The following is a 25,814-nucleotide window of genomic DNA, read 5'->3' on the forward strand; positions in this document are numbered from 1 at the left end:
TAAACGTGTGTATAAGAGGCCAGGCCTCAGGGATGCAGTTAGAGCACCTCAGAACGATACCTTCTGTCCGTTTTCGTTGTGTTCTCCTCCGGAGCGAATAAAAACCTTGTTTCCTGCCTTCCAGTCTCCAGCGCCTGCCTCTTCAATAGTTTAACTTCTTTGTGGGTTCAAGAGGCGACATCGCCGGGCAATAATTAAGGATCTTATATTCTGGTTGGTAGTGCCCCCCCAGTTTGTATTTTTCCACAATTGGCGTCCCAAGCGTGGGGCCCATCAGCGACCCATGGATCCAGTGGGAGAGGTCCTGACGACAAAGTGAACGACTGCAACGATCGGGAATGCGTCTGTCCGATAGACCCTCGTCTGACAGCCGATCATCCGAACTTCACTGGTTCCGAACAGACCTCTCTCGAGTGATCTACGGTCCTGACTGGGAACCATCAGGAGTGCCGCGAGGATAACGAAGAAGAGAGGACGATCGGGCGCTGGATTCGGAAGTCAGGAAACTGTCCATGCGGTCCGGGTAAGGTCGTGTTACCACGACAAATTGCGAAAAAATTGCTTGATTGCTTGTTTGTTAAATACTAGTATTGCTCTTTTTGTTTATTTGGAGATTCACTGTCTGCAAACGGAGAAACAACAGGCTCTCTCTTTGCAAGCAGTGGAGGATAGGTAGGGCAGACAACCGTGCTTATTTTTCTCCCCCACTCAATAATCACCTGAAACTGAGCTGTTGTTCACAAACTATTGTTTCCTGGAGATTCCCTGTCTGCAAACAGGGAAGAGACCACCCTTTTTGCAGATAGTGAAAAAGGTAGGTAACGCAGATCTTTGCGGACCTACTCATTCTCCCCATTGTTATTTATCGGTCTTTTGTTATCTTGATCTATGAGGGATTCACTGTCTGCAAACGGAGAAACAAAGGTCTCTCTCTTTGCAAGCAGTGGAGGATAGGTAGGGTAGCAGCCGTGCTTATTTTTTTCTCCCCCACCCTATAATTGCTTGAAACTGAACTGTTGTTCGCAAAATTATTGTTTCCTGGAGATTCCCTGTCTGCAAACAGGGAAGAGACCACCCTTTTTGCAGATAGTGAAAAAGGTAGGTAACGCAGATCTTTGCGGACCTACTCATTCTCCCCATTGTTATTTATTGGTCTTTGGTTATTGTGATCCATGAGGTATTCACTGCCTGCAAACAACGTAGAATAGAAATATTCTGTCTAGTCTTTGCACCTAGTGATAAGATAGGCAGTGCTGACTTTTTTAGTCCCTCGTTACGAGCCGTCATGTCTGTCTTCTCCCCACTGATTAGTAGCCTGTTTAGCCCGGACCGCCTATTAGAGATGGACCATCCAGCCCCACTGGAAGGCACCCCTAATAAGGACATGTTCATGAAGCATGGATTGACCGCTATTGCCTATAGTAAACTATGGCATAAATATACAAAACAGGGTCAAGAAAGTCAATGGCCCCTGATAGGATCCTTCGATGATGATAAAATAAAAACGCTAGAAACTGCCCTAGGTAAAAACAAGACAACACCTACTATGCTTGATAGCTTCGGCATGTGGCGAAAAGAAACTGAACAGCGTAAAAAGAAAACTGAGAGTAGGTTGGAAAAAGAGCTGCAAAAAGCAGCCCACCTAGCTGCTCAGAAACTAAAAAAGGAGATAGAGGAAAGAGAGAAAGCTAAACAGAAACTAGAAAGGGAAACGCCAAGCCAGTGTCCGGTTAGAACCCCCTCCATGCTCTACCCTGATTTACCCTCGAAACGACAAGCCAATGAGGACCTGCTGTTAGGTCCCCCTATCATCTACATGCCCCCTCCATATGCCCCTTCCCAACCCTTGGCGCAGCACGCGCCACCCCCAGGTACAAACGAAGGTACCGCCACAGCGTCGGCCCCAATGGCCTCTGTGCCAGCCGAACCCCTTGTATTAAAACCCGCATCAACAACAACGTTAAACGAACATGAGACTCGAGGGGCTGGCCTTGCAAGAACAAACAGGCTAGACAAAGATGAGCGAGCGGGGATCGACAAAATAGCAAGGACACTGGTAGAAAGGAAGGATGATGAAGAGTACATCACAGATATGTTCAGCTCGTATACAGGGAGTCACAGGCGACATTTTACCGTACGACTGTGTTATCATGTCTTGAATGCATACGAGGACCGATATCGAGACAAAGGTCCCGAGAGCCTAAGGACTCTGTACCGGAAGGTCGATATCGGGGATGAGGGCGAGTGTGATGTGTCGGACCTCCTTACGCGTACGCTTGAGGTTTTCCGCCACCTCACTGAACGAAAGCCGGGAGCTAAATCCGCGGCCCCCGTAGCGACCGAACCACCAACCGAGCAATCTAACACCATGATGCCGATACGTGAGGCTGCCCCTTACTGGGTTCCCCCTCGAGGTACAGGGACTCACGATGATGCAAACAACCAAGATGCAAAGGGAAGGGTAGTATACAACTGGGTCTACCAGCCATGGGACCGGCAAGAGATACTGACATTCCGGAAATCTCTACCCGACCTACGTAAAAACCCCACTGCCTTCTATACTGAATTGGGTACAGCCCTGGGTTCAACTATCATGACCCTGGCTGACATCGACTTGTTCTTCGGGTTATGTCTACCAGCTGATGTGTGGAAGCAAATCCGGAAAGTCGACCACCTTGAGCTGTTCGGACATACCTGGCCACAACTCGATGACTTGGACAAACAACGGGGACCAGGACAAAAGCCGTTGAAATCCATTCTAGACCTCCCAGATAAAATTGTAGAGAAATTAAAAACCCTAATCCCAGAAAAGAAAGTGGACTGGTCGATAGTAACAGCCTGTCGCCAAAAACCCCAGGAGGATGTATCGGAATACTTCTCCCGGTTTGAAACGGTGTTCTCCGATTACAGCGGCCAGGACATGACCACTGCAACCGGACACCATCTGTTTGTCCAGAATTATGTTAAGGGCCTATCATTGGACATCTCCCAGAAACTACAGGCCAGCGAGAGTAGTTGGGCAGCCTCCAAACCTACAGCGATTCTCCAAATGGCCCAATATTATGAGCATCAGAAAAATGAAAACGATAGGGCGACAGAGAAAAAGAAGAAAGACTTAAAAGAGAGGGTGATGATTGCCAAACTGCAAGGGGTGACTATAGGACGAGACCAATACCGGGGAAACTACCAGACAAACGTCCCTAAGACTGCATTTCCCCAGGACCGCACTCTGACTCCCTACAGTGGACGCACAGACCTTAGAGATGACCAGTGCGCTTTCTGCAAAGGGACTGGCCATTGGAAATCCCAGTGCCCAGTTCTCCTGGAAATGATCAGGAACAGAGACCCCAGGGATGTAGCAAACGGACCGAGACCTAAGGGACCACAACGAGGGCCCCCAAATGACGCGACTAATGACAGATCAAGCAGACCGAATACGTTCGATCGACCCAGACAGAACCAATATCAACAATCTGACTATGACGACACTCACACCTTTGCATAGGACAGCCAAGGGCGAGGGAGGGATCCAGTCGAGCTCTATGTTGACCAGCAGGGCCCTTATGTCACTGCTAAGGTCCTGGGTACCAAGTCTCCATTTCTGGTAGACACTGGCGCAACACGTAGTGCGTTATCTAAACGACTGATTCCAAGGGCACCCTTGTCTGGCTCACTCATAACATCGACAGGTTTCGATGGAACGCCCTCCACCAACCCTTTGTCTGCCCCGATTCTCTTTGACGTAGAAAACAACACCACCGACACCACGTTCTTGCTTTCCTCCAATAGCCCTGACGCCATTATGGGACTTGACTTACTGAAACACTTCCGAGCGACGATTAGGTGTTCTCAAGACGGAGTTCGAGTGTTTCTTTACGACAACCCCGTTCTGCTTAAACATTGCTCCCCCCGACACATGTTTTCATTACTGTCCGACCAGACGCAACACTCCCAAAACTCCCACAATATCGGATATCGCCAGAGGGCGAGAAGGCATTGGTAATGATTATCCAGTCACTGATAGACGCAGGAGTGGTAGAGGAAGTGGTTAGCAACGTTTGCAACAGCCCTATCTTGCCCATTATCAAGAAGCAGGGAGAGGGAGATGAGAAAGCATACCGTTTCATCATCGACCTCCGAGAGATCAACAAAGTGGTGGTACCCCAGTACCCTGTGGTCTCAGACATCACCACCATCCTGACCTTGATTCCATCCACTGCCACCACCTTTTCCGTCATCGACCTCAAGAACGCATTCTTCTCCATCCCCATCCACCCAGACAGCCGATATCTCTTCGGCTTTACCCTAAAATCCCGCTCATATAGGTTTTGCCGAGCCCCTCAAGGCTACACGGAGAGCCCTAGCATCTACAGCCAGGCCCTCAAAAGGCAACTAGACCAAGTCCGGTTACCCGACGGGGTGGTGTTGGTACAATATGTCGATGACATCCTTTTGGCAGCCGACACCACCCCTCTAGCGGTTACCGCCACCATTCAACTCTTGCACTTCCTTGCGGAAAATGGCCACAAGGTCTCCAAGAAGAAGTTGCAATTCTGCCTACCCCAGGTCACTTACCTGGGTCACCTTCTGTCCAAAGATGGACGGAAACTCACCCCTGATCGAATCCAGACCATTCTAGACACCCCTGTCCCTAAAACCCAGAAGCAGGTTCGCTCCCTATTAGGCCTCACCTCCTTCTGCCGACAATGGTTGCCAAACTTCAGCCTCGTTGTAAAACCACTGCTCTCTCTCCTAAACAAAGACGTCCCTTTCCCACTCCCTTGGACTCCTGAGTGTCAAACTTCCTTCACAGAACTACGAGATGCCCTTTGCTCAGCCCCTGTCCTGGGTACCCCTGATTACAGAAAGCCCTTCTCCCTTTACACTCACGAAAGGGAGGGGTGCGCTTTATCTGTCCTGACCCAGGCCATCGGTCCTAAGCAACGACCGTGCGCTTACTTCTCTGCCACTCTTGACCCTGTCGCCAGAGCCTTGCCTGCCTGCCTTCGAGCTGTAGCTGCTGCTGCAGTCTCTATCCGACAGAGTGAGGGGATTGTACTCTCGAATTCCCTCACGGTACTGGTACCCCATGCAGTCGACACCCTCCTGAACCAAACCAAGACGCAACATCTGACGAGTGCACGACTGACTGGATACGAACTAACCTTGCTTGCCCCCCATATCACCCTGAAAAGATGCACCACACTGAACCCAGCAACTCTGTTACCCTTGCCAGAGAACGACCCCAATGTGCACCCCGTACATGACTGCGTGACTCTTACGGACGAACAGACCAGGAGTAGGGTCGATCTCAGAGACACAGCTTTCCCTGACCCCGACGGGGAGTTGTGGGTGGACGGTTCTTGCATCAAACTCTCCGATGGTACCACTTCCGCTGCCTATGCAGTCACCACGGCTCGAACTGTAGTAGAAACAGCCCGCATCACCCAGCGATCTGCCCAGGCAGCGGAACTGATTGCTTTGACGAGAGCCTGCATCCTGGCAACAGGAACCACGGCGAACATTTACACCGACAGCCAGTATGCCTTCGGGGTGGTTCACCATTTTGGGCTCCTCTGGAGGGAGAGAGGATACTTGACCTCACACGGCACACCCATTTTGCACGGGGATTTAGTCTCCGCCTTAATCGAAGCTGTCCTCCTCCCCAACAAACTTGCCGTTATCAAATGCCAGGCACACAAGAAGGTGACAGACATTATTGGACAGGGAAATGCACTAGCCGACATCACCGCCCGAACGACAGCTGAAAATAGAACGACAACACGTATGTACGTGACCAGGTTACAAGCCGAAAACTGGACTGACGCCAAGGACACAATTAGAGACATACAAACGGCTAGCACACAACACGAATTGACTGAATGGGCACGGGTGGGATTGAAAGATGATGAAGGCTGCTGGCGGACAAAAGACACGAACAGATGGTTGCTACCTGATTCATACTTGATTCCCATATTAACCATGGCACACTCCCCTGCCCACATAGGATCAGCCCCCATGATCGAACTTGTCTCCAGGGTTTGGCACAATGACAAGATCCCAGATTCCGCCAAACGCCTGGTCCAACAATGCTTAATATGCCTGCAACACAACCCCGGGAAGGGAACTGTAGTACCCCGGGGGGGATTTGGGGTCCCAAACCACCCATTTGAAGTCCTGCAGATGGACTACATCCAGCTAGACAGATGCCAAGGCCTGAAATATGTACTTGTCGTGGTGTGCGCATTTAGCAAATGGGTGGAAGCATATCCAACCCGTGACAACACCGCTATGGCCACTGCAAAGGTCCTGTTAAAGGAGTTTTTCCCCCGTTATGGCCTCTGTCGTGTTTTATGGAGTGATAATGGCCCCCAATTTGTAGCCAACGTTATCCAGCTCATCCTAAATGGGCTGGGTATCAAACAGAAATTCCACGCAGTCTTCCACCCTCAATCTGCTGGGCTTGTCGAACGACACAACGCCACACTAAAGCTTAAACTGGCCAAAATAGTGGCTACGACGGGCCTGAAATGGCCAGACGCCCTCCCATTGGCATTGCTATCGATGCGCTCTACCCCCACCCGACATCACTTAACCCCTTATGAAGTTGTCTTCGGTCGACCCATGAGCGTCTGGTCTGCCCCGAAACCAACGTCCATTCATGACGTTCCGGATGTCCTAATGTCTGATTATCTGTACAAATTGACTGAAACTTTGTCTGTCCTTCATCAGCAGGTGCAGCAGGCCATCCCCGATGCTTCCAGGGGTCCGGGTCACGCCATCCAGCCGGGGGACTTCGTGCTGATCCGAAACTTTCAGCGATCAAAGAGTTTGGAACCCCGGTGGACGGGCCCCTGGAAAGTGATGATCACCACTCGGACCGCACTTCGAGTGGAGGGGAAGAAACACTGGCTGCACGCCCATCACTGCAAAAAGGTCTCTCCAGCCCTGGCCACGACAGACACCGTCAACACCCAAGAAGAGCTCCTGAACCAGGACCGACCATCGTTGAACTGCTACCCTGATACAGAGACACTTGAACTTTCAAAACATCCTGACCCCACTGTGCCATCTCGAGAAGGGTATTTCCTGCGTCGAAAGGAGGGAGCTTCGGCTAAGTAGGCCACGGACTAGGTTAAAGGATCTCAGAACGGTGACCCAAACTACCAAGGGTTACCTGGAGAGAGGCTGAAACTAAGTCTGTGGTCCTGCCCACTACCGAGCACCTTGAAGACGAAGATGATGGAAGCGCCAGATAAGAAGATGATGGAAGCGCCAAACAAGAAGCCGACTGAGACAGCAGGAAATACCCACTACAGAAATCCGAGAACAGACAGACTCCATAGCTCAAAGACAATTGCACTCTTCATCGTAATCCTCCTCTGTTTTCTCCTCATGACTACGCTCTGGATTATGGAAGAACACGCACCTGCTCACGAAACATTCCTAACCACTGCTCAGCCTACCACCATGAAGGAACATTATCTAATTTCGCTCTCTCCTCAACTAAGAGAGAGGCGAAAGGAGTTTTGGAACAACTCTTTCGTGCAGCTACTTCACCAGCACAATCTTGCCACCAACGCCACCAACTGCTGGATCTGTGGGTTGCTACCCCATGCCACTGGACATTCAATACCATTCATCCCTTCACCCTTCTCCGTCCACGGCTCCTGCCTTGCCTGGCTGATCCTCCTGCAAGAGAGCTATACGGGAAATGCCACCTCCAGCAGAGCTGCAGCACATTCTTCTCATGGGGCCGGGCGAAACAAGACAAAGACACACTTCTGCCCGCTGACCCCCAGCGACTCAATCCAAATGGACATTCCGGCCAAAGAACGAATCGAAATGCAGGTGTTCAACAATCCAACCAGACCCACCTTCTCCTATCTGCGGAAACGAACGGCTGCCACTCTGACTGTGGCCCTGACGGTCATCAACGTCACAGGCCACATGTGTGTAGAAGGACTTGGGACACAGCTGGTGGGTCACAGCGCTTGCCGCTTTACCAGAACTTTGGACTCCACGGATCCACCTTCCTTTGTGTCATCCCCAAACATGTATTTCATCTGTGGCACGAAGGCCTACACCTGGCTCCCCAAAGGCTGGGGGGGCACTTGCTACATCTCCTTCGTCCTTCCTCCAACTTATGTGGCCCCAGCGAATCACCACAGACAAAAATGAGCCAAAGACGTTGAGCAAGCCGACTCAACAGGAGCACAGTTCCTCGATGCTATGAAAGGACTCGTCCCCCTCTGGGGCCCGATGGCAAACAGCCGTGCCATCCGACATTTGACTCAGGCAGTCGAGACAACCATGAACATCACAGCGGGCATCTTTGCCAACAACACTGCCGAGCTCCAAGCGGTCCGTTTGGTGGCTCTTCAGAACCGCCTCGTTCTAGATGTGGTTCTGGCGGACCGTGGAGGAGCATGCCGCATTATTGGGGCCAGCTGTTGTACATACATACCGGACAACTCACCCTCAGTGTACAAAGCCATCGAACATCTTCACAGACTCTCTTCGGAAGTTCACCAAGAGCAAGAAGAATGGTCGCTTGGTGGTTGGTTCTGGGACACCGTCAAAAGCTGGGGCTGGAGACTGCTCACCATTATCCTGATTCCCGTAGTTGTAATATGTGGCCTATGCTTAGGAATTCAATGTTTGCCACCTATGTGTTCTTTATGTGCGAGTTGTATTTTTCCCAAAACTGTGGACATGGGAAGCGAACATATGAGGGCATTATATGATACCGAAGTTAGGAATTTGATGAAAATTGACATTGAGTAAGCAAGTTGGCTAGATATGTTGAAAAGGGAGGACTGTTAAAAGTTAGGCTGAAAACCGTCAACATTATCGGCGCCCTCTTGCTCTCCTTAAACCTTTTGTGCGCGTAAAACAGCCGCCATTTTGGACACCATGGCTTCCCTGCTCTCGCCGAAGAGCCAGCGCGTCTCTCTCTCTCCTAACTTCGCTGGCAACCCCCCTGCTTGCACCTGCCTTGAGTCATAAACCCCTCTTCGGCGCTGCTCTGCCCCAGGCCCTCATCCTGTTCCCAGCGCGACACCTCCCTGCTTCCCCGTCATGACCTCCGGCCCTTTTGATGCAAACCCCTTTTCCCCATGTGCCCGTTTGTCTTCCCCGTTCCCAGGCCGACACCTAGCTCTGCCGATACCAATCTCTTGCCCCTCCCCATACAATAGGAAGCTTCCCTCCTCAAAGGACCCCCGAGATGATCAAAGCCCCCCCCCATCCCACGAGATCCGATCGAAACCCGCACACTCCGTGAATCGGCGGAATACCCAGCTGCGCGATGGTCATCACCTGTTGTGAACGGGGCGGGGACTTCCACTGTAGCCTTGCATGGGAACGGGCTGGGAAGGGGGGATTCTGAGGATGTCTTTCCGTACTTCAAAGTATCAACGAGAATGTGTTACATGCAATAAACAGATAAACGTGTGTATAAGAGGCCAGGCCTCAGGGATGCAGTTAGAGCACCTCAGAACGATACCTTCTGTCCGTTTTCGTTGTGTTCTCCTCCGGAGCGAATAAAAACCTTGTTTCCTGCCTTCCAGTCTCCAGCGCCTGCCTCTTCAATAGTTTAACTTCTTTGTGGGTTCAAGAGGCGACATCGCCGGGCAATAATTAAGGATCTTATATTCTGGTTGGTAGTGCCCCCCCAGTTTGTATTTTTCCACATGACTCCAAAATAAAATCTTTTATCTGGGGTACGGCTAAGCCGCGTATTACCTTGGCCAAACTCAAATCCCACCAATTACATGGTGGCTTGGGTCTTCCCTCTATAGAGCATTATTCACTCGCCCTCCATCTTTCACAACTTTCCTTCTTTTTGCCCAAGTCTAAAGACATACCTCAATGGGTCCCACTTGAACGTCACTTATTATCTTCTAGTCTTGGCCTGTCCCTTTTATATGGTAGTGGTTCTAGTTCTTCCGACCCTAAAAACCCTATCTTATCTGCTATGCATAAATCTTGGCAAAGAAGCCATCGCTTACTTAAATCCAACTCGCGGCTTCACGTCAAAGCTCCTTTATGGTCCAATTCGGCTATTCGTGTTCATGGTCGCATGATATCATGGCCTTTGTGGCAGGAGGCTGGTGTTCACTCTTTGGAACAACTATTCCACGACAATAACTTTAAATCTTTTTCTCAAATCAGCGAGGAATTCCATTTACCATCCACACAATCCCATCAATATGCACAACTTCAACACGCCATCACAAAACACTTAGGTTCTCCACCCGATTTGTTGGCCGTATCTCCTATTTTATCTTATTTACATCTGTGGGGAAATCTTAAAGGTGTGACTTCTGGTCTTTACAAAACTTTCTTGCATCCTCTTTTTTCGCAACCCCTCTCGAAAGCTCTTCAATTGAAGTGGCAATCTCGCTTATCAGTTACATATTCCATTACTCAATGGGATCAAGTTCTGGAAGGTTTACATAAAGGTGTCCGAGAAGCTCGTCTCAAATTTTGCATTTTCAAAATCATCCATGAATGGCACTGGTCTCCATCTAAACTACATCATGCCAAATTGATAACACAATCTTTGTGCTGGAGATGTTCTGCTTCTGGCTGTGATATTACACACATTATTTGTGAATGCCCCCGTACTAAATCATTTTGGCTTTTTATTAGAAAGACTTTGGCATCTACTATGTCATTACCATTGCCCTTTACTTCTGCAAATATTATTTTACATGATTTTCGAGGTCTTCCGACATTGTCTAAACCACAAACTCGTCTTCTTCATACTGCTTTGGCTACGGCCAAAATCTGTATATTACGCCATTGGAAGTCTCCCTTATCTCCTTCCCAGGAAGAGTGGCTGGTGGCCATGGTACAAACAGCTTCTTATGAACGTGTAATTTATAACTTACAGGATAAGGCTTCTGTTTTCCTTCAAACATGGTCCCCATTCATAGAAGCCACGGTGGATAGTGACTCTGTTTCCATTCCTTCCTCCCCAACGTCTGCTATCCCTTCTTAATTACTTTTCCTTTTACTTTTGCGCTTGTGTACTCTTCCTGGTTTTATCATGCTCCTTAACCCTCTTCATTTGTCTCGGTCACCTCTTCCCTCTTCTTATCTCCTTTCTTTTGTTACTCTGGGATTCTCTTCTTTTTTTTTTTTTTTTTCTTTCCTTCATTATTTCGCTTTCCTCTTCTCTGCTCTTTTTGCTTTATAGCTCATTGAATATTTGATATTTTTGCTTTTCCACATTTACAATATCCTATGTATAATTATGTCATTTTCATATCTTATTTTATTATGTATCTACATGTGTATGTATTTTTGTATTTTCATCTAAAATCTTTTAATAAAAAATTGCTAAACAAAAAAATAAAGCAATTACCACATTTGGCATGACCTGTGATACGTCATGCCAAATGTGGTAATTGCACAATGTGCGACAGTACAATAGAAGGAAAAGACTTTTCTTTCAATGATGTGAGACATGTTCGTAGACAATTGACAAATTGTAATAGTAATAATGTCATTTATGCTATCATCTGTAGTTGCCCTAAGATCTACATTGGTCAAACTACGCAAAAAGTCAAACTAAGGATGTGTCAGCACAAGAGCCGCATTCGATGTAAGACCCCAAATGCTCCTTTGGTCGATCACTTTGTGGACATGGGACACACAGAACTTGACTTCGAGTGGACTGTGATTACATCGGTCAAGGTGCCCCCTCGAGGTGCTAATCTTCAGCAACTCTTGAATAAGGAGGAGCTACATTGGATTTTGAAAACACGAAGTCTACATGAAGGATTAAATAAGTTGGAGGACTGGACCTCATTGTTATGAACTGTTTTTGAATATGATCTGTTATTAATCGTGGCCTAAGTCAAGGCCTGTTCCATCAATTTATAATTGAGAGTAACATTGTTTCTTGTTTTCCAGACTGTATGTAGAGTGATTAATGGCAGAAATGTCTTTGTAATATAAGGAATACATTGCACTTACAATTTATGCACCTTGCTTAGGCTTGTTGGAATTTAAAACCCAAAATATCAATCTGCTTAACAATCACACAAAATGTAGAAAATATTGGGGTAGTAACTGGGTCATATAAGTAACTGACCTTATTATCCCAGACTAGACTTAGTAGTTCCTTGAGACTCATTAATAATCCTAACGCTGTAAACCACTTCAAAATGGCCCCCATAATTGCATCGGATAACCCTTGCCTGTTACTAATATTAAGTGAGCATGCGCGGCGTTTCAATTCCAGCGCGCTGTTAGCTGCATGCAGAACTGATTCCCATCGAGGAGCCGCGATTTTTCAAGCCCGGGTGAGTCTCAGCTCGCCATGCAGGCCGGCTATCTTAACTAGATTATACCAGAAACGAGCATTTCATGTGTAATTCTCTGATTCCAGGGCAACGACCCTTTCTGGAAATCGGATCCCTATTGTGGACGTTTCCGGCCCTGCTATCGGTAAGCGCAATATGGGTAGCGTTCTTTAAGGTGCCGACCCACACGTCATGGTGGTTGTTTATATGCATTTTCATCCGTTGCCTCCCTAGGACGGAGTTTTATTCCTAAACGCACTTCTACCGAGGACCGTATTAATCGGCATTGTTACCGCTTGCATATTCCAACAGGCAACACGTAATTCGGTAAGCCCACCCGATCAACCGATCCCCGTTTTTATACAGCGTTAGAATAGGCATAATACGTAGTCTCCTTAAATTACAGGTAATTCAAGGTACCCCAAACTACTGGTGGTTCTCTACCAACTTGACGGGCTTGGTAAGTGCCAGCCCATAATTATTACCAAATTAGTGCATGAATACGACATAGTGTCAGAACTAAATAAGAATTTAGCTCTCTTGGTTGTGAGCTACTTTATTTATAACATGGGCTGTATAGTGCCTCTTCAGTTGATAGTTCCCCAGTACGTAATGAAGTCTACCGAGGTGCGTTGACTTCTGTTTAATTTTGCGTTTAGGGTTTGAACCATGTCACATGGGCTGCATGGGTTGGTGTTATTGGTCACCTATAATACAGTCAATGAATAGTTGTTTTTAGTTAAGTGTTTGGATTAATATAATCAAAACTGTGAGTAACCTACATGCCCTTTTTCTAATAACTCTGTTCTATTTTCTTCTCTTTTTTATGTGTATTTGTATGTCTAACTTTATGTTAAATTACAACTGTACCATTGATATGGGTAATTATGTTAGCTATTGAAAATAGGCAAAGGATCAATAGTCCTGAAGATGAACTCTTAATTAATTGAAGTTCGAAACGTCGTCGACAAAATACGCAAATGTCACTAATCTATCAGTATTTGTGTGTGCATATGTGTAGTTTATGAATAGTCTGTACATAATTTATGCCAATCAGACTGCTTTTTTGTTTTGCCTAGAAAATTTGTGTTGTATGTCTCCCTTTGGTGGAGTGTGTTGAGTCGGGCACCGGCTGGTGTCCCACTTATATCTTTTAAAATTTTTATACGAATTTTTCATTTAATGTAATTAAACTGTCCGGCTGGACATCAAGATAGAACTATTTAGTCTATTTTGTACTGAATTTATTTGGTTGTTGTAGGGACCATTGTCTCTGTGAAAAAAGTACTACCCATAGGTCCCTAACGATTGCACCTTGGGTTCCCTTGTCTTGTAAAATATGCAATTTGCAGGGCATTAAGACACACATACCAATAAATACTAGGTACGAGAATAGGGGGCGGTGAATCTTGCAGGGGAGAACCATGCAATGCATTCCACCCTCACTTTGTTATAATTTAAATGCCTCTCAATTAAGAAGAGAAATAACCTCTACTACATTGACAATTATTTTTAAATAAGTTAAGTACAGGGTGCTCGCACTGATTGGTGGATTCAATGTATTTATTTATTTTTAAACATGTATTTAGCATTTTAGTTTAAGGAAACATGACCCACAGTGCAAAGTCATCATGTATATCATTGAACCCTAATATCAGGAGGAACTGGTACTCAGCTACATCCCAGATGACATGGTTTATCTACCAAGGTTCAACATTGTCCTCCAGTTCAGAACATGTCGTAAGATCCTTCCCCAGCCAGTCCTGAACATTGTGTTTTAAGCAAAATATAAAGCAATTGGTAGCACCAACATAACCAGTAGGACTTCCTACTGATATTATACCTGGCAATCGTTGGAGTCAGGCTGGGTCATCCTCCATGTCGGAGGGAGACAACACCCACACATTCGAAGCCTGTAGTGTTTTGGACATCGTCAGGTGTACGCCACCCATTCTCATTTGTCACCGTATGTAAGTGGTGAATAGTTGTCATGTTGTATTGAATTTGGCCACCTTGTCCTGCACAATAGCTGCGAGTTTCCCCATGGCGCAGAGGTTCCACACCCTCCCCGACCACATGTTGAGCAAGGGTGTCTGGGGTTGTTTCCACACCTGCTCAATTAGAATGGTGGTATGATGGAAATTCCCCCACTTTCATGACATTTGAACATTATTTTGAAATAGTGATTTCTATTATCAAAGCAATATTTCTTAAAAAATGGTTTGTGTAACAGTATGCATATAAATATCATATATACAAATATTTGCAAATGAAAAGACAGAGCAATCATAGAAACAAGGATTAACACTGTATTTTGACAACCATCTTTTGAACCTAGAGGCAGTCCAGCACGAGCGGTGATTGCTCCTTACACTTAGGCCAGGGCTATAAACCTTTCAGCCCGAGAAAGGCACTGTGCTCCTGTGCCAATCCTTGGAAGCATCAAGGCACACATATGATATACTGTGCATCCCTTATCCTAGTGCCAGCAAAGTTTCCATGATTTTGGAATTATAGTATTGGTGTCCTTCTTTATCTCCACTGAGGTGGTTGTCCTTGGAGAGACACCCTTTTTATCATTGGACATCAATTAAAGGTAGACAGGGGATGTCATTTGCTGCCTTTGGAAATGCCCCGCTCTCCCACCACGGGGTATTTTGACAGACAAAACAGGTACAGAAAGTAAACAAGGCTCTTTAGACCAGTGTATCATATGGTATTACCACTCTGTCCACCCAATAGCTCTAAAGGGCAAATAGTATATAGTTTAAGGGCTTAAGAAGCAAAATGGGGTAAATACTGCTATACCAATGGGTGTGTAAAGGGCCATGGAGTGCTTCCCCAGGCATTTTGGAGATATAGGGCCAGATTTATTAGTTTTCTCTTAATGCAGCACATCAACCAAATCCAATGGGCTGCATTGCACAAGGGGAAAGACAGCACCGAAGATTGCCTGCTGCTGTCACTCACTATGCTGGCACTCTAATATGGCAGTCTTGCACAACACACAGCCTTTCATCATAGTGCATAGGGGAGTGTTGCCTGTCCAACTTAGGATTTGTACTGAAAGCATAGCCTTCCAGAACAAATGTTTATACCGAGACAAACACAATAGGATCCCATACTTTGAATGTTTCCAGTGCACTTCAGCACACATGCACTCCATCTGTATTCTTGAACAATGGACACATATATTTCCCCTTGTTAATGCCTTCTCCAAGAAGGAGGTATTTCTTTTAATTCTAAATTGGGTTTGGCTACTTTTGCTGATTGGTCTTTCTGTCAAAACCTGGGCTGTCACCCAAGAATTTGGTGTGGGTGCGCTGTGGGTGGCACTCCCACTATACCCTGCACTGCTACACAGGCTGCGGAGTACTTTAGTTTTACTCCTACTGCAGGTTGAGAAGTACAATCCATGTAAAATAAACTATGATATGACTCAATAGATAAGACTTTCAGAGTAGGGCAATGTTTTGTTCATATTGTATAAAACATTGTGTCTGAAGAATCAGATCATAGAACTTTATGTCCACTGCACTTAATGAGGTGGACACTGCACCCATTTTAGGTGAAATGCAAAGGCATTTGGAATGCTTTCTTTGGTCACTGCCTCAAGTGATTGCATATGAGAAACCACAATTTGGAGTATTTCTTTGCAGCAATGGTTGCTCTTTCAAAATCGCTTTTTGTATGGCTGTAAGTATTTTTATCAGAAGAAGCAAACTGTGCTTCTGCTGGTTAATATAAATATGAATTGTAGTCTATGTGAACCATTTGCCCCTCATTGTAGATTGAATAAGTTTAAAAGAATGGCTTGGTATGACTCTCAACACTTGGTCAGTTTTGCTATCTCTAGTCTGTAAATATTTTGTCTCTAGCAAGTCTGATTGCAGGGCACTCAAGATATCAGTGGGTTTACTGGTCCACTGTTATGCAGAAAATGTGAAAGAAGTAAAGCCTCACTCACTTAGTATAGTGAGGCAAGTGAGTCCATCTAGAGTTAAGGAATCCCAGCAGTTGCCCATTTCTGAATAAAAACAGGTGATAATCCCTTGCCCGCATAAGATAATTCATATCCACAAAAGTTCACCATAAGATAGGGTATTTTACTTTACTTAAAATTCGTTTTATAGCCATGTGATGTTAGAATGGTAACTATATGGTCCCCCCTTATCTGGTGGGCATTTCTTATAGCCCATGACCAAACATTTAAAAGAATCAGGCTCTCTGTTGAAACTGAGAGCCATTAGATACTTGCTTTCAGATGCGTGTTTCGGACAGCCCCCGGCCGTCATCCGCACACGCCCACTGTAACGTCGAACAGCCAGGGGCCGTCCGATGCACCGAATGGGTTAAAATGCTGGGGCCTGCTTGAGAGCCCAATTGCTGGTGTATATTTCCTGGTCCAGCCTCGGGATATGGCTGGACCAGGAGCTCAGTTTTAGGACTCAAGCTCGTAAAACCGCGGGAACCTGCTTCGGCCTTATAAAGATGGCAAGAAAAATCCTACATCTACTCCCCCACCATTCCAGGAAGCTCCTAATGCAGGGGCTGGTGAACTCCAGATTGGACTACGGTAATGTCCTTTATCTGGGGGCCCCAGCCTCTGTAGTCCACAGACTTCAATGCGCACAAAATGCGGCCGCCAGAATCCTCACAGGAACCGCCGCAAGGAGCTCGGCCAAACCAGCCCTTAGAAGCTTGCACTGGCTACCAGTAAAGGAACGGGTCAACTTTAAATCCCTGTGCATAGCCCATAGAATTATGCACAACGAAGGCCCTCCCATTCTGAGGCCACTTGTAACAAAACAACAGTCGAGTAGACAATTAAGATCAAACTCCCTCTCCCTCGCAAACGTTCCAAGAATCAGGAAGTCCAGAACAGGAGGTCGCCTGTTCTCGTACAATGCCCCGAGACTATGGAATGCCCTTCCTCTCCCCCTGAGGCAAGAACATAATTACCTCAGGTTCAGGAAACAACTAAAGACCCTACTCTTCCCCTGAGTCCTCCATCCTGACTCCTCACCCCACAGGACAATGGTCACTAGCGCTGGGATGCCCTAGGGTAGCTATGCGCTCTACAAAACCCAAAATCAAATCAAATCAAATCAACAACTTCAGGTACTAAGGAAGAGAAGGCTATTTTTATTACTGCCTGTCTTTGGGGCACTTCCCTAACAAAGACTGGAGGCCGGTCATCTTCTGGTAATATTATTACATATTTTTCAGACAATTGGGGCCAAAATACCGCTTTAATAGTGCAAGGTATATCTCCTTTAATTTGTATGTTTTGTCTGTAACCTCTATTAAGAGGATTTACATTATCTATCTGGAGTTTCAACCTGTATGTACTTGTCATTTGTACTCACGACCAGAAACCTCTGGAGAGTCTGATGTACAAATAATCAAAGGAGGGTCGGGGAGTAATATTTGAAGAGGTCTTGCACCCATATTCCCACAAAGTCCATGTATGGTGAGCACATGGGGGCAGTTCCTCAAGTGAGGTAAAGTATAAGCTCTGATGGATGGACCAGCAGATCATAACAGTCGGATCGTGGGTTACCAGAATGATCAGACCAAGGTGCCCTCACACACCTGGTAGGGTGTCATGCTTCATCATTGGGCGCCCCTCGTCTGGCCGGTGCAGCAATGTCTGATGGGCCGCTCATTGGGGACTCTTTGACGGAGATCTTCTGATCATAAAGTTGAATGATGTATGCAAGTAAGGGACTGGTATAGTGGCAAAGAGGTGGTTTAAAAGGGCCTAAGGGAACTAGGGAGACTTTAATAAAGTAGTGGCCCTGTGACTCATTAAACACAGAGACGCAATCTAAGGTGATAATGTACCCTAATAGCTATAGTGTGTGTAACGTGAGGTCAACATGTTTCAAGTCTAGTATGCCAGGAGTGTAAATAGCATTTTATCTGGATCAGGCTAGTACCTACCCTCTAAACAAAGAGTGTGGGGCCCAAAAAAGATGTACATAAACAGGATACCCACTTCAACAGTTAATACGGCACCTGATGAGGGGCAGAGAAGCAGATTCCGTCTATAAGAAAAAGAGGAGAAAAGGACCATGAGAGATCTGTTGTTAACGATTTATTCAAAAGGGCTAATAGTGTTTCACAAATAGTCTCACCCATTCATATATCATGTGCTTTAAGTTTCAGACTCCAGATTTATGTTGCCAATCTCCTTAAAGGGGCTGTCTACATACATTTTAGTGTATTACGATCTGGTATGCCCCAGTGACACAGTGGCTTATTCTGCAGGTATTGGTGCTTGATCTGGAGGCATGGGTAATGCATATAAATTGTGATGTAAACCAATAAGAAAATTATTTGAAAGTAGAATCACATATACATAAAGAAACACTAGACTAAAGTCCTGGTGTTGTGTAATGTTGGAGAAATGTAATTGATGGCTGACAAGGTTTTTTTTTCTTTCATGTTCATGACAACTTCCACCTTCAGCAGTATTTAATGGGCCAAACTCCCTACATGAGAGTTACTTTAGACACTGAAATACAATAAAGAAACCATTAAAAAACTGATGTTGCATGGATGGAAGTCCTTGTGCAACTGGACAGCAATTGTATTTTGATTGCTCTACATCCCTCATATGAAAGTGATAAATGTTGCCAGAGGATTTGTTGATGGTGCATAGGTCGTTCCACTTTACCTTTAAGAACAGTATATACTGTCGATCTCAATAAAATAATGTTCTTACCTCCATAACTAAGGCCCTTTATTTCAAACTTAGGGTCCTAGTCTGATCTCATTAGGAAGGCCTCCAGATGGGTCCCAGACGAGCAAATCTGATTCGGAGCATATGTTTCTGACCGAATCGTCCCCTGTTCCAAACAACCAAGTACGATGCGAAGATCTCGTCCACGCCAACCTAATCGTTTCCCAACCCCATCCTGGCAGTTCGAGTTGGTCATAGCCGAATCGTACAGCGCAATAGAGCCGGCTTCTGAACGAGCGAGTACGATGCACGATTCTGATGAATCAGCTATGGGAATCGGACTTCAGGGAGCTGTAGCAGGGCCCCCTTCACCCAGGGCCATCTGAATTGGTACCGTGGGGATAACCATGGGACGCCCCGTTTCAATGCATACACAGTGTGCACGCTTTTCCCCGCCCACCCCTTTTTGCAATGGGAGCCTGTGTACGCTTTTGGTACACAGGCTCCAATAGAGTTCAATGGGAGACCAAACTAAATGAGTCAGTCACTATATGGATGCATCGGAATCAGTCGCTCGGACTCCCAGTGCGCGATTTGCTTGGAAAGTTCTCTGGAACCGAGTCGATCAGAGGGCTTTCCTAACGAGATCATACCCATGCCCTATGTGTATGCTTCTCAGCTATAGTGCTTGTGGCATGTATGGAAACTATCAATGTTTGAATGGTGTTCCCTGCTAAAGATGGACGTTCCTTCATAGTTAACGTTAGGGTTATGAATACCTATCTTCTCTGCTCCTTGAGCAGGTACAAGGCTTAAGTCTCCCAGAACCTCTACAAGTTTGAGCCAAGCTGTCTGTCCAACATCACCAATTGTATCAAACTGGTGTAACTTTGGTTTGACTCCCAATGCAAAGCAAATCATTTATCAACACAGCAACATCTTGACCCTACAGGAGCTTTCACTTACCAGTAAACATCCTGGTGACCATTTCCTAATCACCCTCCCTTCGATTATCAACCCAAGGAAGAGACCGGTGATAATACTTCTGGATCTGGTTGGTTGTGATCTGATTAGGCAGGGCCAGACTGGGAATCCAAAGCAGCCCAGACAATTTCGCCAGACCAGGCCAGGGGGAAAGCTGGGTTGGGGTGAGCAAGTGTGCACTGCTGTTTTTGATACTGGGGACCGATAGTGCAGCTCTGCTGCAAAACCCACCCCAAGAAACAAAACCAGCCCCCACCACTGAAAAGCCGGCCCCCACCCTTCAATTCTCTTGTGGAAATGCCCGATGCCCGATACTGCCAGTCCGGCCCTGTTGATTTCCTTTGAGTACCTCGGGTATGCCCTAAGAATTGACTCTACAGAATTCGGACATTCGACTAATTTGGTTGCCATCTTCCAGGTCTGCATCATCCGCTGACAGAGAAATGTGCTAGGAAAAAGGGCATCCTGCTACTGTTTTCTTCAGTGCTCAGTATAAAATAAGCCATGGATCAGAAGAAATGCTTAAGGTGTCAGATTGGAAACTTAGATGGGTGACTGTCTAATGTGGAGAGGAGATTTTTCATCCCAACGGCAAGCAGATATAATGCACAGCTCACTGAGATCTGTGTTCAACCCCACAAGAAGAGCTATCACCTGTTATCTGCATTATGAGAAGGCGTAGAACGTTCTGGAGAGAGCACATGACTCCGCCTTCTGAACACCTACCCAGAAGTCTGGCAGTGAGTGGCTAGACCAATAGGGTCAATCCATCTGAAGGTGAGACTTCTGTATGTTAGGCCTTACAAACTTTCCCTGTCCTTGAATGACATGCTAGACATGGCAGACTCAGACAGGGAAAAATAATCAATGGCCATGATCTAAGAGAAAAAACACCCGGTACATTGATTCTGTCTTCTGCCGAACGTAAACCCCCTTTTCGGGGTTTGTTGCTGCATCTAAAAACTGCATGACTGGCATTATATCACTGACAAAGTGCTGCTGCTATGTAGATAGAAGCATTTTCAGCAAACATTCAACACCAGGGTTGAAGTGGATTGAAGAAAAATTGGGAAAGCTGCTGGAAGATGAGTGGAGGAGGGTCTTGGTCACCTCAGTGGACTGGCAGCCTTTCAATTAATCTTTAAATGATGCCTTTGGTCCACATCCTCTGAAAATCAGGAAGCCTTTGTTTTATAGTTTTTGGGATCCTTTGTACATATTTTGGTCATGAAGGTTTACTCACACCTTTGAATCAGAACCGCAGAGCTATCCTCCTTGTAACAGTGGATGCCATAACACAGATCAGACTTTAAATAGCCATTTAGGATGCTGTATAAGATCCTCCTGGCACCCACACTAATGACTTGAGAATAGAAACTGAACCCTAAAGTAACCAAAGACTGTTAAAGAAATTGCAATCCCACACAACAGAATAAAATGGCTCTTGGCGTCTAATAACAAATCATCTATATTATCTATCCTATGAGTGCTATTATAACATTTGAAGTTATATCTCCTCCCCCAAAGATTTTGCTCTGGATGTCATATTTAAATGCCCTTCCTTTACCACGAGTAATTAAAGACATGCTCATTTGTAAAGCTATAATCCTGAATGGAGGTTGATTTTACTGCATGTTATGATTATGTTATGCTATGGCTGAGTTCTAAGCTTACTTGCAGGTCTTGGAGAAAGACTTTAGTGCTCACTCATGCAACCTATGGAGAGTCATTGTAGATGGAGAGAATTAGCTGAAATGAATCTGAGTGCAAAGGTTCCAGAGAAAATTTGGACTTCAGAGATAAGGACTGTGCCCACCACAAGTACTGCAGGCTTATCACTGACTGGTTCAGGATCCAGAGAAAAGTCCACACGCTTATATATTGTTTCAATTTCCGGGCCTTGTAATATCGAAATACAGATGTATGACGTATTCATGCATGCTTTTACAACACATGCCTTTACAATGCAGGCAATACAATTAATGCGCTGTTACCACATGTTCCATTACGACTTGCCTTAGGGAAGAGGTGGACTTTGGAATAGTATATTTTACTATTCCAACTCTAGTCCGTGGAACAGTAGGGAAGGTGCCGGATTTTAAATCAAACAAAGAGCCCCTAAAGCAAGTCTTTGTAACAACTTGCATGGTAATGGAACATATGGTAATGACGCATGCGTTGTAATGGCACTGTGTAGTTCTGTCTGGGTTGTAAGCGCTGTTTCCCTTTAACAATAATATACCTTAGGTGGAAAGTGGCATAAAGATAGAAGTAGTATATACCTTTAGAGACCGATACAATCACTAGTAAATTACTATGGGACCTATTCACAAAGGCATTTGATGTATGCACATTAGTACTCTTGTAAAACTCCTTTACATTATCCTAAGTGAGTTGGCTCCAAAACAACAAAAATGGGAACAAATAGGGAATTTACAGGGAATATTCATCTGCAGCTATTAGCGTTAACTAATAGGGAGTTGGGTGTTTTGGGACTGATTTAAAAAGCGACATACAAGTACGTCAAAGTGTACTAAAGGATTACTCTCACCGCACCATTCTTTTGTGAAGCAGCCTCTAATTCTGAGAGCATCAGGGGAAAATTCTGATATAATGCTAAACTATCCTCCTTCTGCTTGGGAATGATCAGGTCTGAGCTGTAGGGAGTGGGATTGAAAAGCTTTTGGCATGGGACTCCATTTTCTTTTTACAGCCCTCTTCTTGTTTTCATCTACCAGTCTATTGATATTGCCAGTAGAGATACCTCACATGTTCATTTGGTTGAAGTTCATCAAGTCCTCAGGAGCACTCAGTGTGCTCAGTGTGGGAACAGGTCACTGAGCTCAGAATAGGTGGAGTTGGATAAAAAGTATAACGCATTGCTTTTTTAAGCACAGTGAAAACCCTGGAATATTTCCAATGATTATCTGAGGGATCTATTTAGAAAGTATGTCAGTGGAAGAGGGACTGCTCAAAGTAAATTTACATAATATCATTTAATATTGTCCTTTACTGCAATAATCTGTGTCCTTCAGATAGGGAATGCTGGCCATTGCCTATCTGTGTGAACCCTTTTCATGTGTTCAATTCTATGCATGAACCATGCCACACCGGGTGATTGCTGTGCATATTTAGCATGAAAATGAGTACCATTTTCTTATGGTAATGACAAGGAGCTGGCATGATATGAAGTCCATGTTAAGGCCTTAGATAGATAAGATCCTTTAACAAACAAGCTTGCACACTGCCTCTTTAATCCTACTGGTTTTCAAACTGTAAATTATGGGGTTTAAGCCAGGAGGAACAAACACGTAGATGATTCCCATCAATACATGAATAAGAGGAGGGGCATTTTTCCCAAACCTGTGAACTAGTGTTAAGCCAATAAGAGGTATATATGATATCAGAACAACAGAAATATGAGACACACAGGTGTTAAAAGCCTTCCGTTGTCTCTCCGTTGGGTTAATTTTTAGGACAGCCCATAGGATCAAGATATAAGACAATAAAATGAGCACAGAGTCCAGCAAAAACGTGGAGAGAACCAGGACCAGGCCATAGGTACTGTTGACAGTTGTATCAGAGCAAGCAAGCCTTATCAAGTCTGGGTGAAAGCAAAAGGCATGCGAAAGAACATTGTTGTTGCAGAACCGCAGCTTTTTCAGAAGCATTGGCTCTGGAACGTGTATGCTCGTGCTCCTGATCAATGACATCACTCCAATTTTAAGTACATTAGGGCTGGTTAGCAAAGAAGAGTACCTCAGAGGATAGCAAATTGCAACAAAGCGGTCAAAGGCCATCAGGACTAGAACTGAAGACTCCAAAGAGGAGAAAGATTGGAAAAAGAACATTTGTGTCAGGCAAATATCAAAATCAATTTTCTTCTCGTTGAACCAGAAGACGCTGAGCACTGTTGGCAAAGTAGAGAACGTCAAGCCCAGATCAGAAAGGGCGAGCATTGATATAAACATGTACATGGGATCAGAGAGGTGTGGGTTATTCCTTATAATGAACAGAATGATGCAATTTCCCAGGACAGAGACAAGGGAAAGTGTGAAGAGAAAGATGGAAATCCAGATGTGGGCTTCTTCTGCCCCAGGAATGCCCCTCAGCAAGAAAGTGGTCCAAGAGACATTGGTGGCATTAACCGCTGTCATGTCCTGAACAAGCCTTGTTTGAGGTCATTCGAAAAAGGTCGGCTTCCTGGAAATAAACATAAGAATTCAATGTTTTAGGAACCTTTCCTTGAACTTACCACACACATAAATTATAATTTTTAGGTATGACATGACTGATTGATTTATGGATGAAATATGAAAAAAAATACTCTAGGTAAGATTGGATGTAGAGATCTGTGGGATGCAAGCGAGGATGTCCCATTTACCAGTAAATGCTTGATTTAAGGAATTTAACGCCAGTTCAAACTGGGCCAGTTTTTGTCAGCTTCTAAATATGTACCATGAGTTACCAATTTCTCAAAGTTAAATTCTTGTATAGCTTCAAATAATTTTTAGATGCTATAGAGCCCCCATTAGCTCACAGACCGTATTTGCAATTTAGGCATGGAACCCTACAAATAGCTACATACACCTGTAAATGGTATCAAACCATGCATCCCTCAGATTGCCACTGTCAAACCTGTGGAGCAGAGAAGGAAACTACAGAGCATGTATTCTTTTTCTGCCTAATTTACTCCCTATCTAGGAAGAAGTGGCATACACCAATTTGCCGGACCATGGGTGCAAGATCTCATTCTAATGCATTCCTAATAGTAAAAAATTATGCAAGGTATTTAACTGTATTTACAGTAACTCGGTTTTTATTGGTAATATGGAGTGTAGGGCAGCTGTGTCTGCAAGAAAGAACAATATTAGTCCATAGTGTATAGGTTCTAGCTCTAAGTATTTTAAAAATAGAACATGATATTCGCTGTATTTATTATTGTAGACCTGTGTATTTGCCCACAGATATAAGCTAATTAATTACAGTGTCTGGTATTAATGTATGTGGTTTAAAACACTTTCCCTTTGCCTAATTTGATATTTTTACCTTTTTTGTGTCTATTATACATGAAAATTTTATTGTGATTTTTATTGTGTACTTTTATAGCTTATGCATTTAATGAATAAAGAGTTGTGGGGTTTGAAGAAAGAGTGAGGGTGTGTACAAGAGACCAAAGCTATTTTGATATGACTCCCCCCTATAAAACTATAGGATACGTTGACTGTTTTATGTGAGGCACAGTGAAAATAAGGAACACAATTCTGAGATAATATTTATTTGTATACATTAATATGAATGAGATAGGTCGCAAATGCGAACCACTACGATTGGCTAGACTCAGAGGCATAATAGGCTGGTCTGTTCAGCCGACCACCAGTTCGGACACTGCTCTTAAATATAACAATCTTTTAAATTAAATTCCAGACCTCTTTCTTAGAAGAAAATAAATGGAACATTTTACAACCATTTTTCAGGTGTAATGACCACTGGTGTGCCACTACCTACTCCTAAAAATGTTTTTGTCCACATTCACACGAGAAAGGGGGTCCCTTGTGGGCCACTTTTTTCTTGCGAATAGATACCAACTCCTTTGACCTGGTGGTAAACTATTAATGTGTTGTTACCAGATGTGCATTGCAAAACAATAATACATACCTTAAAGGATTACCATTTGGAAGAGAAGCCCTTTACATTCCCCACTAGATTTTGGTTAAACCAGGAAAGAGTTCTGTAATGCTAAGTAGAATAGAAATACAGAAAGGCGAGAGGCTGGAAGAGACAAGTAATAGCAATGACACATCTTCAAAAAAAAGGTTTGAAGA

General features: G+C 44.9%; 1 protein-coding gene across 1 annotated transcript; it reads right to left on the reverse strand.

The window, feature by feature from the left end:
* Positions 1-23,213: 23,213 nt before the first annotated feature.
* On the reverse strand, positions 23,214-24,146 carry LOC144773992 (olfactory receptor 51G2-like). The gene has a single exon (XM_078659036.1). It carries the CDS (start codon positions 24,144-24,146, stop codon positions 23,214-23,216), a length of 933 nt encoding a protein of 310 aa, XP_078515162.1.
* Between the last annotated feature and the right edge of the window lie 1,668 nt (positions 24,147-25,814).

Source organism: Lissotriton helveticus, chromosome 8 (assembly GCF_964261635.1).
Source record: "Lissotriton helveticus chromosome 8, aLisHel1.1, whole genome shotgun sequence".
Classification (NCBI taxonomy): domain Eukaryota; kingdom Metazoa; phylum Chordata; class Amphibia; order Caudata; family Salamandridae; genus Lissotriton; species Lissotriton helveticus.